Consider the following 17,876-nt stretch of genomic DNA (forward strand, 5'->3'; position numbering starts at 1 on the left):
AGCACATACTACCAGCCTGGCGCTGTTCTGCCAAGGCTACCCAGGCCAGCAGCAGCCAGTGGCCACCGGAAAACATGAGGAAGGGGTTGTGCCGATGCACTGAGGAAGTGGTGTGCATTTTTTTTTTTATGTGGCAGCGCACTATTCCTAGACTTCTATATAGAAGTGCATCTTCATGTTGGGGGGGGGGGGGGGTCAGGGAGCAGGGAGCTTTCTCCCTTCTTACCTCCTGCTACAGCCCACCAGACATACAGCCCAGCATCAGGGCTGCTTGGCCGCGGAGCCTGGTGTATGGCAGGCGATGTTTCCCTGCCTCCTGCTGCAGCCCGACACACTGCACGTAGGTGGTCAGTCCTGCCAATGGACGGTCCATGGGAGGAGCACACAGGTGGACTTCATCACTAATTATTTGACTTCTTAAGTTACTTGGTTGCACCAGAATTTTTGAGGGGCTTCATAGCAAAGTGGGTGAATACATATGCACATGCCAATTTCCAGATTTTTATGTTGAAAAATTATTTTTTATATATATTTTTTTTAATTTCACTTCAACAACTTTTGTGCAGATCCATCACCTAAAATTCAGTTAAAAAAAAAAAAGTTACTCAGGATAGCCACAAGTTAATATGTTTACAATGTATAAGTTGTTTTATTGTGTGCTCTAAATGTTCTGATTTGCAAAAAGAATCATAAAAAATCTAAATCAAACAGACTAACGATGATAGTGAACCGGCATGCCTTTTTAAAAAATTATTATTATTTTTTTAATCAGAAATTGTGAGCTGTCTAACTAAGCATGCCTATCCTTTGGCAGATTGCCCTGCTGAAGATACTACTGGCAGCTGCCCCAACTTCTAAGACCAAGACTGACTCCATTAATATTTTAGCAGATGTGCTGCCTGAGGAAATGCCGTGAGTACCATTGGAGAGGGTTGGCACCAGTGTCTATGAAATGCCATTGTACAGCTCTGTAATATGTTAAGTAATAATGCAGCAGAGTGGTGGTGGTACACCAATCTATCTCAATATGATGACTTATCCATATTTGGTATATAGCTAGGTATTAAGAATAGCCGTCAGTTCATTGTAGACCTATAAATCCACATTTTGTAGACATAGAAGTGTTGCGGCACACATTTAATAGACACATTTTTAAAGACACATTTTTAAATTCAGTAATTTTTATAAATTTTTCTGCACATAACAAAAAACCTCAAACTACGTTAGACATGCTTTACATAAGTGATATGCTGCAGTACAATGTATTAACAACATATTGCAAACAGGGATGAGACATAGGTTGTGGAATAAGCAAATTTACCACATAACCCCCACTTTGTACAACCCACCCCCAACTCAGGCGTATTTGGATCCCATAAAAGAAACCAACCCCTGCCCCTCTAACTAACTACTATAGCCTATAGGAGAAAGTAAATTAGTGGCCCTTATCTTGTTTGATAGCGAAGGGTGCCAAAAAAATCTAACCTACCCACCTTAATATGCAAACTACACTAATACTAATCTGGCCTACCCCTCCCGCACTGTCCCACACCCAAATCCCTCCACCCTACTTCCCAAGCAGGAACAATTGCTTTAACCAAGACAAGGCAGGTTTGCGCACTCGTTTTTAGGATATATTGTTAAAAATATGCAGGCAGTATCGAACAAACCAACACACCGTATGAGGAGCGCATAGTAAACCAGAACAATGGGTATAGAAACATTAAACATTAATCCAGCCAGGCCTCTCGCTGGCACCGCCAAAGATAGAGACATAGTAGTTCCTCCTTTGAAGATCCAAGGAGACACACACCTGAACCACCAGAGCTGTGACAAGGGTTTAGGAGTTTCACATTCATCCAGGGATACATAGATAGGCTTAAAGACCATAAAAAAGGGGTTCTGCAGCTTCAATTCGACTGCCAAAGCTGTAGAATGGATCCGCGGAGAGTCCACAGTAACAGGAGCTAAAACCGTGTCAGAGTTAGCAGGAGAAACCTCTATATGGCAGTGTGGATCCAAAAGGGTCATTGAAGTAGATGATTTAGAAATCATAGATGCAGGATTCGAGAATGCAATTTCCAGATCTCCTCCCAATTTATCAAGGATCCTCTGAGTGCAGGCACCAATGGCCTGAAGTATTTGTTGCAGGGAGACAGACATAGTTAACTTAGTATGTGAAAGTAGCACTCCAGACAAAAGGTAGAGGCAAGAAGGTGGCGGCTAGCACACCACCACACCTGCCAGCAGACACCGATAGTGGCCTCCAAGGCGTAGTGTAGTGGTCCTGTTAGGGTAGGAGCTGGAGAAAATAGTCAGGCAGAAGTGGGAGGCAGCAAGCAGTAATCTAGTGCTATTACACAGTGCAATATCGTACTCACCCCTCTAAGGATAGAGGAGGCTCCGGGCGATAGTTTATCGCTGGCGTACTCAAAACAACTCAAAGTGGTGCCCTTGCCACGGAGGAATGGAGGCTAGTGGACTTGTTTTAATGTGAGGTCCCAGGAGGATTTAAGATGGTGGCACCGCCACAGATTAGTGCAGGTCAGCGGTCCCACTCCCCACACAGATCACCGTCTCCAGTAATATATTGTGGCCTCACAGCCAGTGAAGAAGGGAGGAGGGTGTGGGGTGGCCCCTGCAGGAGCGCGGAGGAAGAAGAGACCACAGAGCTGGCTGGAGATTCACTAAAAGCACTGGTTACCCGCCAGCGCACAGCCTGCACTCACATCGGGATATCGGCCGGAGAGATGTGCCACGGACCTAGCCTCCAAGATGGCGTCCACCACGCATACGGAGGAGCTTACGGAGGAGCTTAGAGGAGAACGCTCACCAGGCCCAGCCAAGCATTGCAGCCGCACTAGGTCCTCCAAACGGGCACCAAGTGCAGGGACTCAGTGGACCTGTGCATAAGTAAGTCTGTGGTGCCAAACGTCCCACAGGCAGGATATTTTCAAAGGATATTAGAGGAGCTCGTTCCCCCTGCGTCTGCTCACCTGCCCGGCCAAGCCATGCCCTAATACACACATTTCTCCTTCATACTTCATGGCAGCCATTACATTGGGTTTATCCCCTTCTCTCTCCCAATTAGACAGGTAGTTTTTTCCCCTAGGACCCAGCTCCTCCTCTTCCTCTTGCTACATAACCGAGCACCTCCCCTTAGACCATAGTCTTTTGAATGTCTCCTCTATCTGTAAACAGGTAGTTAGATTAGTGTAGAGACATGACTAAAAGACCTGGCAGCGAGGGGTGGCGGTGCCTTACCCTATATATGTGGTCCGAAGCCGGCGGCATGGATCTGTGCTCATGGGATGGCGGAGCCTGTAACCCGGTATCAAGGAGGTATGGGACTCACCTAAAGCCTTTAAGTGCGGGAGCCATGGCGCAAGTATGGTGAGTCCAGAGCACGAGAGAGCGGCATCAGCATGCTTCCCCAGGCTGGCGTCTGTTCCAGGAAGCAGACGCCGGAGGGGAAGTGAAGCGAGCCTCCGGCGCGCGGTCTGCGGTGCATAGGCAGACCGCGTGCGTTCCACTGACAGGAAGCGTACAGCGCTTCCTTGCTTGGCGTCCCGTGTGAGACGCGCGGGCGGACGTGACGCACGGGCGGACGTGACGCATATGCGACGCGTCAGCACGCGGCCTGCGTTCCAGCGCGGGTCGCGTGCGTTCCACAAGGCGGAAGAACAGTGTATATATAGCGCCTGGCCGGTGTGACAGGCGCTGCTGCTTCTTGTCTGCGTGGTTGCTCTGTGGAGACTCGGCTGCAGTATGGAGGGAGCCTCTCCTAATGTGAATACACCGCTGCCCAGGTAAGTCCTCAGTGAGGACTGGTTATGGTACTTTGTTGCTGGTCAGTCAGTTAGTTAGTTGTCTTTTTCTTCTGTTTTAGTGTGCCTGTTGTGGCCAAAAAGAAGACAGCTAAAAAGCGATTGGATAAGATTTGCCCTGAGTGTGACAAGTCGTTTATTGGAGAGGATGTATTATGCAAATGTTGTCTTCAGAAGAAGGAATCTGCTTCAGTGTCTAGCCAGATATCAGAACTTAGGGAATGGATGGAGAAAAATTTTGTCTCTAAAAAAGAATACTCTGGCAATAAAAGGTCTAGGTCTCAGACCAGTTTGGATGTGGACGATGATGTGGGATCAATAGGGGCCGGTTCTGATGACGGCACAGGTGGTTCCACGGCCGAATCTGGAGAAGTGACTGAAGACGAGCGTTTGTTTGATTTAGGTCTTGTGGAAGTGGTGTTAAAAAACTTATATAAGACCTTGAATTACAAGCAGCCGGTTAAAACGGAGTTGGACACTCTTTTTGAAGATAGGTCAAGGAAAGGCAGATGCTTTCCTGTCCACAAGGTAGTCAAAGACATACTGATAAAAGAGTGGAATAATGTGGACAAACGTGTGGGGTCCTTTAAAAGGGTTGAGAAAATGTTTCCCTTAGAAGATGAGGAGTTTCTGAAATGGAGCAATGTGCCCAAAATTGATGCATCTGTATCTGAGGTCACTACCCGCACGACTATTCCGTTAGAGGACGGTGCTTCCCTGAAGGACCCTATGGAAAAGAGGATGGAGAGTGCTCTGAAACGTTTGCATATATCTACCTCTGTGTCCATGAAGGCAGGCGTAGCCATAGCTTCTCTGTCACGAGCATTACGCATATGGTGTGCGGCACTGCAGGATGATATGCAGGATAAAACCTCCCGAGATCATATGAGCAAAAGCCTGGCTCAGATACAAATGGCCATAGATTATGTATGTGAGGCATCGCTGGACATGCTGGACTTTTCGGCCAAATCTTTGACCTCAGGAGTAGTAGCCAGAAGGGCACTCTGGCTGAAGTCATGGTCAGCGGACTCACACTCCAAAAATAAACTGGCCACACTTCCGTATGAGGGGGCTTTTCTCTTTGGAAGTAAGCTTGACCAAATGATTCAGAGGATGTCGGGGGGTAAATCGGTCAGGTTACCCCAGGACAGGAGAGGTAGATTTAATGCCTACTCCAATAGGCAATCATTTAGGCAGGCCAGGTCTTACAGACCAGGTAGGCCTTTTCGTGACAAATACGCATCAGGTACGTCACGAGCGTTTTTTCGCCAGTATATTAAAAAGAGAGGCGAAAGCTCTAGTACAGCCCAGAAGCAGTGACACCAGGGGCGCTATGGAGCGGATTCCAGTAGCAGGAAGACTGTTGGAATTTGCTCACGTCTGGGAGCACAACGTCTCGGACAAATGGGTCTTAGAGATAGTATCTCAAGGATACCGGTTAGAATTTCTGTTAAAGCCGAAATGGGCAAAGTTTTTAAGTTCCAATCTTCCCCTATCAGAAGCGGAAAAGGAGGTGTTGAAGTCAAGCGTGCAGGATCTGATCGACACAAAAGCAGTCGAAGAAGTTCCGTTAAAAGAAAGAGGACTGGGGTATTACTCCCGGTTGTTTGTTATAAGCAAAGCCTCAGGCGGGTTCAGAACCATCCTCGACTTGAGGGGTCTGAACGATCGGCTAAGAAAAAAGAAGTTTCATATGGAAACGACCAAGTCGATCTTGATGGGAATCAGGAAGGACGATTATCTGGTAGCAATCGACCTGAAGGATGCGTACTTTCATATTCCCATCTTTCCAGCCGACAGAAAGTATCTAAGGTTTGCCATAAAAGAAAGACATTTCCAGTTCACATGCCTGCCATTCGGGCTAACCTCATCACCCCGGGTCTTCACGAAGGTTCTGGTGGTATTAATAGAAAACCTAAGAAGGCAAAAAGTGATGGTGTGGGCATATCTAGACGACATCTTGATAGCAGCACAGTCCGAGGAAGAAAGTGTACGAGCAAGAGACTACACCATCGAGTTTCTTCAAAGGCACGGTTGGATGATCAACTGGGAAAAAAGTCGTCTCACTCCGTCAAGAAAGATTCAATTCCTAGGCATCATGGTAGACACCGTCTCTTTCCAAATAGCGCTCTCAGAGAAAAGGTGCGAAAAAGTCCAGCAGCTGATTTCTCTTATTCACAGCGAACCCCGCGTGCCCTTAAAAACGGCAATGAGTTTGCTCGGGATGATGGCTTCAGCAGTAGAAGTTACGCCTTGGGCAAGATGGAGAATGAGGCCACTGCAATGGTTTCTCCTGAGGTTCTCACGAGATCATACGCCACTAGATCAAGCAATAGGGATCCCAAACGCAGTAAAGGTCTCCTTGAATTGGTGGAGCTACGATCTGTTAAGAGAAAGAAGATGGTCCCTACAAAGTCCGTCATTCGTAGTGATAACTACAGATGCCAGCGCCTCAGGCTGGGGGGCGCATGGGGTAGGAAGATCGTGCCAAGGAAGGTGGTCAATGCAAGAAAAAAACTGGTCCTCGAACCACAGAGAGTTGAGGGCAGTGTGGCAAGCGATAAAATTCTTCGCGGACGACATAAAGGGGTCACATGTGCGGGTGTTCTCAGACAATGTCACGACAGTCTCTTACATCAACCGTCAAGGAGGCACAAGAAGTCGGGTGTTGTTGGAGGAAGTAGAGAATATAATGTCTTGGGCCGAAGTAAATCTGCTGTCTATTACAGCCTTACACATTCCAGGAGAAGAAAATCAAGCAGCAGACTTCTTGAGTCGCAATACATTAATTCCAGGCGAATGGGAACTAAAGCAGTCAGTCTTCCAGCTCATAGTGGAAAACTTAGGCATGCCAGAGATCGACCTAATGGCAACATCGGTCAACAAAAAGGTTCCCCGGTTCTTCTCACGATACCCAGCACGCGGGTCGTGCGGAGTCGACGCCCTATCTCAGGAGTGGAGCTATTCCCTAGCCTATGTGTTCCCACCATTTTCTCTCATCCACAGAGTGTTATGGAAGATCAGATCGGAGAGATGTCAGGTGCTGATAGTTCTTCCATATTGGGCCAGAAGGGCTTGGTTTCCGATGCTAGAGAGCATGGCGGTAGCCGGACCTCTGTTTCTGCCAGTGTCATCAGACCTTCTGTCTCAAGGGCCAATCAGATGCCAAGATCCGCAGAACTTGTCGTTGACGGCGTGGAAATTGAGAGGCAGCAACTAAGGGAGAAGCACCTATCCCCAGAAGTGATAGAGATACTGCTCCAGGCGAGAAAAAAGGTTTCGTCGGCCATCTATTACAGAGTCTGGAGGATATTTGCTAATTGGTCTAAAGGCAAATTTCAGTTTCCAAATGCATCCATCTCTCATGTGCTACAGTTTCTGTGTGACGGTTTCAACAAAGGGTTAGCAGTTTCTACCCTAAAAGTGCACGTCTCGGCATTAAGTGTGCTATTAGACCAAAGGCTGGCAGATCATACTTTAGTAAAAAGGTTCTGTCAGGCCATCAAGAGGATCCGGCCTAGGGTCCGTTCTTTGGTTCCTCAATGGGATCTTAACTTGGTGCTAAATGGGCTTATGGAGGCTCCATTCGAGCCGTTGGACAGAACAAGCCTTAAGTTTTTGACATGGAAAGTGGCGTTTCTGGTAGCAATCACTTCCGCCAGAAGGGTTAGTGAGCTCCAGGCGCTGTGCATTCAGGAGCAATATCTGAAGATATTCCCGGATAAAGTAGTCCTGAGGACTAAGAATTCTTTTTTGCCAAAAGTGGTGTAATTTTTTCATTTAAATCAGGAAATTATTTTACCTTGTTTTTTTCCCAATCCTTCAAATAAAAAAGAAGAGAATTTGCATTCATTAGATGTGGTCAGAGCCATTAAAATTTATTTGGATAGGTCTGCTTCATTCAGGCAAACAGAGAATTTGTTTGTGATTCCGCAAGGTGCGAAGAAGGGATTCGTTCCAGCGAAACAGACAATTTCACGATGGCTTAAAGAAGTAATTTCCTTTACCTACAAGAAAGTAGGACGTCCAGTCCCGGAGGGTATCAAGGCACACTCGACACGGGCAATGGCGGTTTCTTGGGCGAGAGAGGCGAACGTATCGGCCAGTGAGATATGTCAAGCTGCTACTTGGAAATCTCTGCATACGTTCTCCAAGCATTATGCCCTGGATGTGGCAGGAGCACGTTTCGGAAGTGAGGTCCTAAGACAAGCGCTAGCTTGAGGTATTGTATATCCCGCCCTACTGCTTTGGTACATCCCAATGTAATGGCTGCCATGAAGTATGAAGGAGAAAGCAAGGATTATACTCACGATAATACCTTTTCTTCGGAATACTTCATGGCAGCCCATATTTTTTTAGCCCTCCCTGTTTCTGTTTTTTCCCTAGGATCGGGTCGGAGACATTCAAAAGACTATGGTCTAAGGGGAGGTGCTCGGTTATGTAGCAAGAGGAAGAGGAGGAGCTGGGTCCTAGGGGAAAAAACTACCTGTCTAATTGGGAGAGAGAAGGGGATAAACCCAATGTAATGGCTGCCATGAAGTATTCCGAAGAAAAGGTATTATCGTGAGTATAATCCTTGCTTTTTACTAAATTGAAGATTAAATGGATGGGACCATGTTGGTGTTTATAAACGTAATCATTGTATTTACATTCCATGTGATGATCCATGTATTTGTGTATGTATATGTATCCTGTATAGAGGATTGAGAATGTTGGACTTCACTCAGTCTACTTTTTCGTGCTCCCAGAATCACTGTTCTGCAAAGCATGAAGCTGGGAATCGATGTGAATCGGCATAAAGAGATCATTGTGAAGAGTGTATCTGCTCTCCTGTTGCTGCTGCTGAAACATTTAAAGCTCAACCACATCTACCAGGTGAGCTGCATAACTTTGCACATGTCCTCACTGAAAAATACAGGCTGACTCTGATTTGTGAGCACAGCAAAAAAAAAGCAAGTAACTGCTCCAGGGCAAACCATACTGCAATACAAATACATTTATTGTCATTGCATGCAGGGTAAATATTTGCTGCTTTTGTATGCAGCCCACAAATGCTAGACAGCTTGATGTTTTATATATTCACACACATTCCAGCCTAATAACCATTGTCTTCTAGGCCTTGTTTTAGAGCTTAAAATGTTTAATAAACTCTTTCATCGTGTTGCAAAATGCAGTTTATAATGTAATTAATACCTTCAAGCTGGTTTTGCTAAGTTTACAAATGAATGACTGGAAACTGCAGTACATATAGCCAGACAGAATAGCAACAGGATTTTGTATACCCCTTTCACACCACACAAATATCCCGGGTGGACCTCGGATATTGCCCAAACCACCCGGATAAGCGTGCGATGTGAAAGGGACATTTTCAATACCCAGGGTAATAGCAGTGTTTTTATTTGGGTCGGAGCCAGGTTGCTGGGCAGTCTGAACGGGAACCCAAGGTCGAGCGATCCGGATCCTGTTCACTGCTATGAAGGAGGCAGCAGCGTCAGTGCTGCCTCCTCCCCCACCCTGCATGATGCTCCACCCCCATCTGATGTCAGCGCCCGGCAATATGCTGGGTGCTGACAGGTCATACCTGGTCCCTCTCATGCCAAAACGGGGTCCAAATCCTGGGGGCGACCCGGCATTTGCAATGTGAATGAGGTACTAGGGACTAATATGTGCCGGAATCTCATGATAAATTCTGTTGCTTGATTGCTACAGATCACAGCAAAGGGAGGCAACTGCATACTGTATAATGCTTTGATTACAATACATTTATCTGGGATATCCAATAATTATACTGTGTATTCACTTGATAATCTAAAAATATTGATCGCTTTGGAACTGCCAAAACAGCAGCATGTCCAATAGATCTGGTAATTGGTCAACCGTATTTGGCAGTTAATGCACAGTTAACAGACACACATTTCCCCTGTCCCTTTAGTGGGGAAGGTCATGGAAATGTCCCTTTGTCAGGGGACCAATCACATATTGTGTGGCCATACACTATGGGATATATCTGTGTATAGCCACAATATCTGCTGGAGGTTCAGGGTGTCAGATAAAATGTCAGTGGGTCTGATACACATTTTATCTGTCTGCAAGATGTTGATGCACTGAAATCTTTTTTTTTTTTAATCTGAAATGACACTCTTTCTGTTCTGCAGTTTGAATATGTCTCCCAGCACCTGGTGTTTGCAAACTGCATTCCTCTGATCCTCAAATTCTTCAATCAGAACATCATGTCCTACATCTGTGCCAAGAACAGGTGGGAGCAGTTGCTGCATGTTCTACCAAGATTGGATTTACTGATACTAAACAATTAATTGCCTAATTTTTAATAGTCTTCCTAGAACTAGGAGATAACTGATGAGATTGATATCTGTGACATTGTTCCAAATCAAATGAATACTGCATTATAAAATATTTACTAATTCGGTAAAAATATAAAAAGTGGAGGCATCTTTGCAAAAAGATATATATCCACGGAAAGGTTCTTTAATACGTGGGAAAGTTACATTGATACCCAACCTCATACCCAACCTCATACCATAAAGGATCAGATATGAGGATGCTTCCAGAATACAATTTGGTAAGTGTATGCAGGACACACCCCCCCCCCCCCCCCCCCCCTTCCCCATCGTTTCTATTGATACTACCCAACATTAGTATTTTATGTTTTTATTTGGAATTACCTACTATGGGACTATTGATCTGGACGTGAATCCGGACCCACCATGTCATAACACTTTTTATTAGGGGGGGCGCATCAGGTGGTTCTATACAATTGATGGTAGGAAACCGTCTGGTTCTCCCCACATCAATGACGAGTATTTAACGTTGACCATAAAACATTGAATTTATTATTTTATTTTTAAAATTAGTGATGGTTGATTGCTATACCTATGAGGATAGGGATATGTATTTTCAAGCCTATTGCATTTACCTTTATTGAGAAACTATGCTTCTATTGGTGTGTAATTCTGAAACAACGTATGGTGGGAAATCATAAATCAAAGCCGATCAAATTCCTAATTTGGGAATTCCTGATACTTTTGCGTATTTGTTCAAAGGTTGATGTGTACAAGACACATCTGTTGCATTCCAAAAATCCTCCTGCGAACTTTAGAGTAAGTGGATGAAAAGTAACGTCCCTATCTCAGAAGGAGCGTTCCTCTTCTCCGCCTCAGGGTATAAAAGCAGTTTCCCAAAGGTGGATATACAAATGGAAAGTAACGTTCCTGTACCGCAAAGAAAAGCTCCTCTTCTCCGCCTCAGGAAAGCAGGGTAAATTTCACCAATGTGAATTCCTGATTCATATATACCGGACAAAATGTGCACCCTGCACCACACTTTTTATAAAGAATTCAAAGAGGTACCCTACGTCCCTTATAAGGGATAGGCGTCTCCTCTTCTCCGAATTGGTCTTATATCGTCACACATTGGATTATATAACCATCCTTCCTTTATCCATATATATAGCCGTTGGTCGGGATATCATATGGGAATAAAATATAACCGGATATAGTGTAATACAATCTTATTTATTTGAACACACAATACACTGGTAAGACCAGATAAAAAATATGTACAAGTTCTGTAATAGAATAGTAGAAACAGCCATATGAGGGGATTCAAACAATTACCGGAACGGGTGGAGAACTTGGTGGAAAAAAGTTCTCAAACAAGCATGGAGGGTCGGAGTCCCGGAAACTCCTTTACTTCAGGCAAGTACACACTCTTATTCGTTCTGGCAGTAAGGTCCCCAAATCGGTGGTGATGATCCGACGCGTTTCAACCGCCTGCTGCGGTCTTTATCAAGGATATGATAGTGGACTGTCCTTTTCCCTATTTATGAAGGTAGATGGCCAATCGGAGATGTGCGTCTGGTCGCGCCAAAAACCTCCGCTACGAGCAACGGAAGTTGTCACCGCTGATCCTGCCCCACTTCCGTCCTGTCTGGTCGTAGCGTCTTTGCCACACTTCCGGATTTCTGTCTCAGGCGTAACGCTGGTGTCCGGAGTTGTTCTACCTATTTCACACTGCGTCGATGGCGTAGTGATATATAGAATGTGTGCAGCAGAGCAAAAGGTACCGTCTACATGGAATACTTTTCTCCAGACAATAATTTATGAGCGATGGATAAAAAAGAGAGGGGAACATAATTAGGATACAGTCGGTACATAAAAAGTACTTTTAAAATTTATATAAAAACATTAAAATATGAATTTTAAAACAGTGAGTGGTAAAATGAAAAAATTAATTTGGTTAAAACAAAGACTTTGAGATATGGGGAAAAACTATAAAAACCATTTAATTTCAAAATCTTTGTTGAGACCATTAGGGAATACACTATTCCCTATTGGTCTCAACAAAGATTTTAAAAGTACTTTTTATGTACCGACTGTATCCTAATTATGTTCCCCTCTCTTTTTTATCCATCGCTCATAAATTATTGTCTGGAGAAAAGTATTCCATGTAGACGGTACCTTTTGCTCTGCTGCACACATTCTATATATCACTACGCCATCGACGCAGTGTGAAATAGGTAGAACAACTCCGGACACCAGCGTTACGCCTGAGACAGAAATCCGGAAGTGTGGCAAAGACGCTACGACCAGACAGGACGGAAGTGGGGCAGGATCAGCGGTGACAACTTCCGTTGCTCGTAGCGGAGGTTTTTGGCGCGACCAGACGCACATCTCCGATTGGCCATCTACCTTCATAAATAGGGAAAAGGACAGTCCACTATCATATCCTTGATAAAGACCGCAGCAGGCGGTTGAAACGCGTCGGATCATCACCACCGATTTGGGGACCTTACTGCCAGAACGAATAAGAGTGTGTACTTGCCTGAAGTAAAGGAGTTTCCGGGACTCCGACCCTCCATGCTTGTTTGAGAACTTTTTTCCACCAAGTTCTCCACCCGTTCCGGTAATTGTTTGAATCCCCTCATACGGCTGTTTCTACTATTCTATTACAGAACTTGTACATATTTTTTATCTTGTCTTACCAGTGTATTGTGTGTTCAAATAAATAAGATTGTATTACACTATATCCGGTTATATTTTATTCCCATATGATATCCCGACCAACGGCTATATATATGGATAAAGGAAGGATGGTTATATAATCCAATGTGTGACGATATAAGACCAATTCGGAGAAGAGGAGACGCCTATCCCTTATAAGGGACGTAGGGTACCTCTTTGAATTCTTTATAAAAAGTGTGGTGCAGGGTGCACATTTTGTCCGGTATATATGAATCAGGAATTCACATTGGTGAAATTTACCCTGCTTTCCTGAGGCGGAGAAGAGGAGCTTTTCTTTGCGGTACAGGAACGTTACTTTCCATTTGTATATCCACCTTTGGGAAACTGCTTTTATACCCTGAGGCGGAGAAGAGGAACGCTCCTTCTGAGATAGGGACGTTACTTTTCATCCACTTACTCTAAAGTTCGCAGGAGGATTTTTGGAATGCAACAGATGTGTCTTGTACACATCAACCTTTGAACATATTGTCACGGTGGTACGGGGTTTACCACACGCATTCCATACCCACCTGCAGAACTCTAGCGCTCTGATTCGGTTCACCACCTTTCTGTCCACTTTTGCGTATTTGCATGATTCTATAATATTGCTTGCAACATAACTGAAAGCATGTGTGTAACTATCTGTAAAACACGTACATATGTGCGAGACTAATCTTATGACATCACAAAGGTCCATTTTCACAGCAGGGTTATAGCTTTCACAAGTTTACAAATTACCCCTTTTTGACAATTTCTGAAAAACAGATTATTTATAATCATTTGCTTTCTAGCCATCTCCGGTAGGGTTATTCTCTGGGCCACAATTAAACTGCTGCTATTTGCTGTGTTGTGCTGCAGAGCTAAATGGCCCTTAATGTTTTATGAATGTTGACATTTACAATGTTTTCATTTATTTATGTGTCATGATTGATCTCTTATTCTTATTGTCTTAATTCCTTAGTATTTCTTTATTGGACTTTCCGTCCTGTGTTGTCCACGAGTTGCCTGAACTGACAGCTGAAAGCCTGGTAAGAAATTTAGAGGTGACAGAATTGTAGGCACTTTGTAGGTACTCTGCTACAGTATGTATGGACATTGATTTCATTTCTATCTACTCCTTCACACACAGGATTAACTTTGTTTAGGAGGGAAGCCACTAGTAAGTGGCTTGGTGTTTACTACAATAAGTAAGGTGCTTATCTCAATAATAAGTTAGTGGTTCACAAACTTTTTTGAATTACGCCACCCTGCTAGTATCAGAATTTTATCTACAGCACCCCTTTCTTATTGAGAAATGAAAAAAAAAAAAATTACATTATTTGTGTCAATATTTCATCATTAGGTTTAATTATGTAGTGAGGGACAACATTTGCTTCTGTTTGTCCACATAATTTATGATTGGCTGGCACAAGCACTGGTTTTTACTATTAAATTGACTAGAATTTATTTATTTGTATTATTTGTATTGGTCCACTGACTCAAGGCACGCCAGGGTGCAACAGCACACAGTTTGGGAACCACTGTCCTAAGTACTTCTTTGTAAATCATGCAGGAATAGGGCAGCCTCAAATATTTATGTGCCAGACCATAGCCGTCCTGTATCTCCCACCAGTTCTCCTCCCCATTTCAGTGGGCCCAATTCAAACCTGATAGCACGTCTGCAAATTTGTACAGTGTGCAATTATAGATACATTGCACATGGGTACAACCTGTAGTATGCATGCGCAAGGCCATTCTGCGATTTAAGTCCTGCTATTTTTTCTATACGCACCTCATTCGCAAGGTGATTGAACGCTGCAAATTTGTAATGCTTCTCCAAATATGAAGCAGAAATTAACATTTTATTGATGCGCTGGAAGGCAGGAAGCATGCTTTTAAAAGCAATAGATGGCAAAAGCATTGCCCTATTGGCCATACCAGTTTGCATCTTGTCTAGATCTAGAGGTCTTTTTATATGAGAGTAAAGAAAAGCGATGGAGCAAATTACCCAAGGATTTTGACGTAGCACACATCCACCTTATGAAGTCTATCAGCATCCATCAATCTGGAAAGTATTTTAGCTATATAACTCAGAATTTGATAACCTGTGAATAAAGGAATACAGATATGGGGAAATAAATCTTGTAGACAATTTTATATGGGAGAATTTTCAAAGTTTGTTGGTCTAGAAGTTGAAAAGTCAAATAAAAACCTTGGAGATTCCAGGAATGTAAGACATTAGAACTATTCTCAAGTGATCCCTGAGGTCCCTTATAGTAAAGTAAGGGGAGAAAAGGGTGTTGTATGAATAAATACCCATTTTAGAATGGGACAATCGCCAGGCTGTGCATGCGGAGAGCGGCAGCAGATTATGTGAGATAGAGGATGGAAAAGTTGAAGATCTCATATGTAGAAGGCTCGGAAGTGGAATCTCGGGGCAGAAGGCTCGTTCTAGGCTAATATTGGCAAATTCTTCAGAGTTACGCAACCAATCTACTGCATGGCGATAGTTAGCAGCCAAAACATAGCTTTTAATGCAGGGGAGATTCATTCCACCCAACTTTGGGGACTGGCTCAGTTTAAACAAGGACATTCAGGGTTTTTTTATCAGACCAAATCAATTTACTAATAGTTCTGTTTAACTGTTTCAAATCGTAATCTTTTAACAGTAAAGGCAAAATCTGAGTTGGATACAATATTCTGGGAAAATAAATAATTTTCACCAAATGGCACCAACCAATATATGAAATCGGTAGATGTTTCCATATTGCAAAGTCAGTCATCAATTGACAGCAGGGAAATTGGCATAAATCAAAGGGATTTACAGGGATAGTAAGTCCTAAATATCTCAACACTCGTGATGCCCTGCGAAAGGGGAAAGAGTGATTCCAATTATCTGCAACTCCAACATGTGAAACTAGCACGAGTCCAGGGCAAATTAATCTGTTGCCTGCATTTTCATTCCATTTCTTTATCTCCAGTGCAGCATTACTGGAGATAATTCCTATATCACCTATAACCTACCTCTTTTATTTTAGCATAGTTGAAACGCCTCCAAATAGTAGTCATCATTTTAAATGCTTTGTGCAAACTCTACAGCTCTGACTTTCTGCTGCACCCCAGACTTTTCGCTGATTTAGCTTCTGGCTACTGTTTCTGCAAAGTATCATACACAGGTTCCATTTAGAAGTGTGATCTTTACTCTGCAAGTGAAGGTTATTTTTAACTGTGGTGTAGACATATGAAGCAGTGATAACTGAGGAGAGGTGATAAAGTGCCTGGTACTTTATCACGGGCCAATCAGCTCCTGACTGTTAAATGACAGGCTGGGTTTAAAGGGGATAGTCAGGAGCTGATTGGCCGGTGATAAAGTGTACCAGGCACTTTATCACTTCTCCCTTATCGCTGCTTCATACATCTACCTCTGATTTCTATAAATCCACTTAGTCTTTTGGCTTACAACTGGCTTGCTGGGGGCTATATAGTACATACACTGCCTCTTGTATATACAGAACATACATCCACTGCCTCTTACATATGTATACCCATACATACACTGCATACAAATTCATATACTCATACATACACCCGGTTCAAAATCCTGACACCGGAATCCCGACTGCCGAAATCCCGAAACTTTCTCCCTCTGTGGGTGTCCACGACACCCATAGAGGGAGAATAAATTAGTATGCCGAGCGCAGCGAGCCCACAAAGGGGGGGGGGGGCGATCCACGTCCCCCCATTGTCGGGATTTTGGCGGTCGGGATTTTGAATGCCGGGCTTCCATACCGAATCCATACACCCATATATACATTGACTTTCATATATATACACTACTGCTCTCATCTATACACTGCTTCCATACACTTATACATCCCACCCCTGCACCATTGCACATCGACACCACTAACATAGTCCCCTTTGCTGGGCAATGACTCCAGGCAGCCACTACTCCTGCACCAGCTTAGAACTAAATGCAAAAGACCTCATACTGCTGCACCCCTTTGCTGCAGGTCTCCCTGCTTATGGTGATACTGACCATCTTCGCTTCGCTGCTGGGTGGGGGGAATCGAGGAGTGCGCACTGGTCCCCACTCTGCTGTAGCTGTCTCCTTATGAATGCTGCCAGTGGTGCTGCTGCCAGCGGGGGGTGCAGAATCCAGTGCCGCCTCTGGCTGGTTCGGCGCTGCTGCTGCCAGGGTAGGGGTGGTTTAAGTTTGCTGCCACTAGCCGGGTCTGCGCTGCTGCTGTCGAGGAGAAGGTGAGTGCAGCTTAGCGCTGCTGCCGGCTTTCTCCCCTTCATCTCAGGAGCCGGCACCAGTTAACCGCATTCTGAAGTGGTTGACTTGCTAGATTCACGGACCCCATATCAAGCGCACCCTCTCTAGTTTTGACACTGACACAGATCATTTCTTGTATGCGATGAGGAAAACCATTTAGTGGCGCCTTATTGTCATTATAAAGACACATTGCTGCATGTCTGTATAGCTGCTGATAGACCATTTTTGTCTTGATCACTATATTATTGTGCACACTATTTATTGTAAGCAAAGGATAATGTGTGATTATGTTGTGCTTGCTTATATTTACAGGAATCAGGAGATAACAACCAATTCTGTTGGAGAAATCTGTTCTCCTGCATCAATTTGCTGCGAATCCTGAACAAACTCACAAAGTGGAAACATTCCCGCACCATGGTAAGTGTCGATCATACTACTATATGGAGATCAGGGTGGTGGCACAAATCCTTCTTGCAGATTATAACACAGTGATAATGGAAATCACTAAACTAATGTATGCCTGAGCATCAGCGAGTAGTATGGGGACTGTTGCTGGTTGGCCGCCCCACTGGGTCTGCGCTGGTCTCTTCTGCTCCCCACAGCAGTGGTCCTGCGCATGAGAAAAATACCTGTTTCTATGGGCTGCATCAGCTGCAGCCATTTGAAGCCAGTTAGGGCTGCACGGTATGGCAGATAGAGGCTAACCAGAACCCAGCTCTCCCGGAGGGAGGGAACACCTACCAAAGGGACTGGCTATCATGCGGGCAGTCC

The 17,876-nt window shown here is 44.3% G+C and overlaps 1 protein-coding gene across 2 annotated transcripts in view; it reads left to right on the forward strand.

Moving 5' to 3' along the window:
- Positions 1-17,876, forward strand: part of STRIP2 (striatin interacting protein 2) — an 86,911-nt gene that overhangs the window by 54,416 nt on the left and 14,619 nt on the right. For both annotated transcript variants that reach the window (XM_083183292.1, XM_083183293.1), the window contains 5 exons: positions 815-912; positions 8,576-8,702; positions 9,983-10,083; positions 13,809-13,875; positions 17,418-17,522. In XM_083183292.1, coding sequence (XP_083039418.1) covers positions 815-912; positions 8,576-8,702; positions 9,983-10,083; positions 13,809-13,875; positions 17,418-17,522 — 498 coding nt within the window. The remainder of the gene's footprint in view (positions 1-814; positions 913-8,575; positions 8,703-9,982; positions 10,084-13,808; positions 13,876-17,417; positions 17,523-17,876) is intronic.

The sequence above is a fragment of the Crinia signifera genome, chromosome 4, assembly GCF_055691185.1.
Source record: "Crinia signifera chromosome 4, ASM5569118v1, whole genome shotgun sequence".
NCBI classification, from domain to species: domain Eukaryota; kingdom Metazoa; phylum Chordata; class Amphibia; order Anura; family Myobatrachidae; genus Crinia; species Crinia signifera.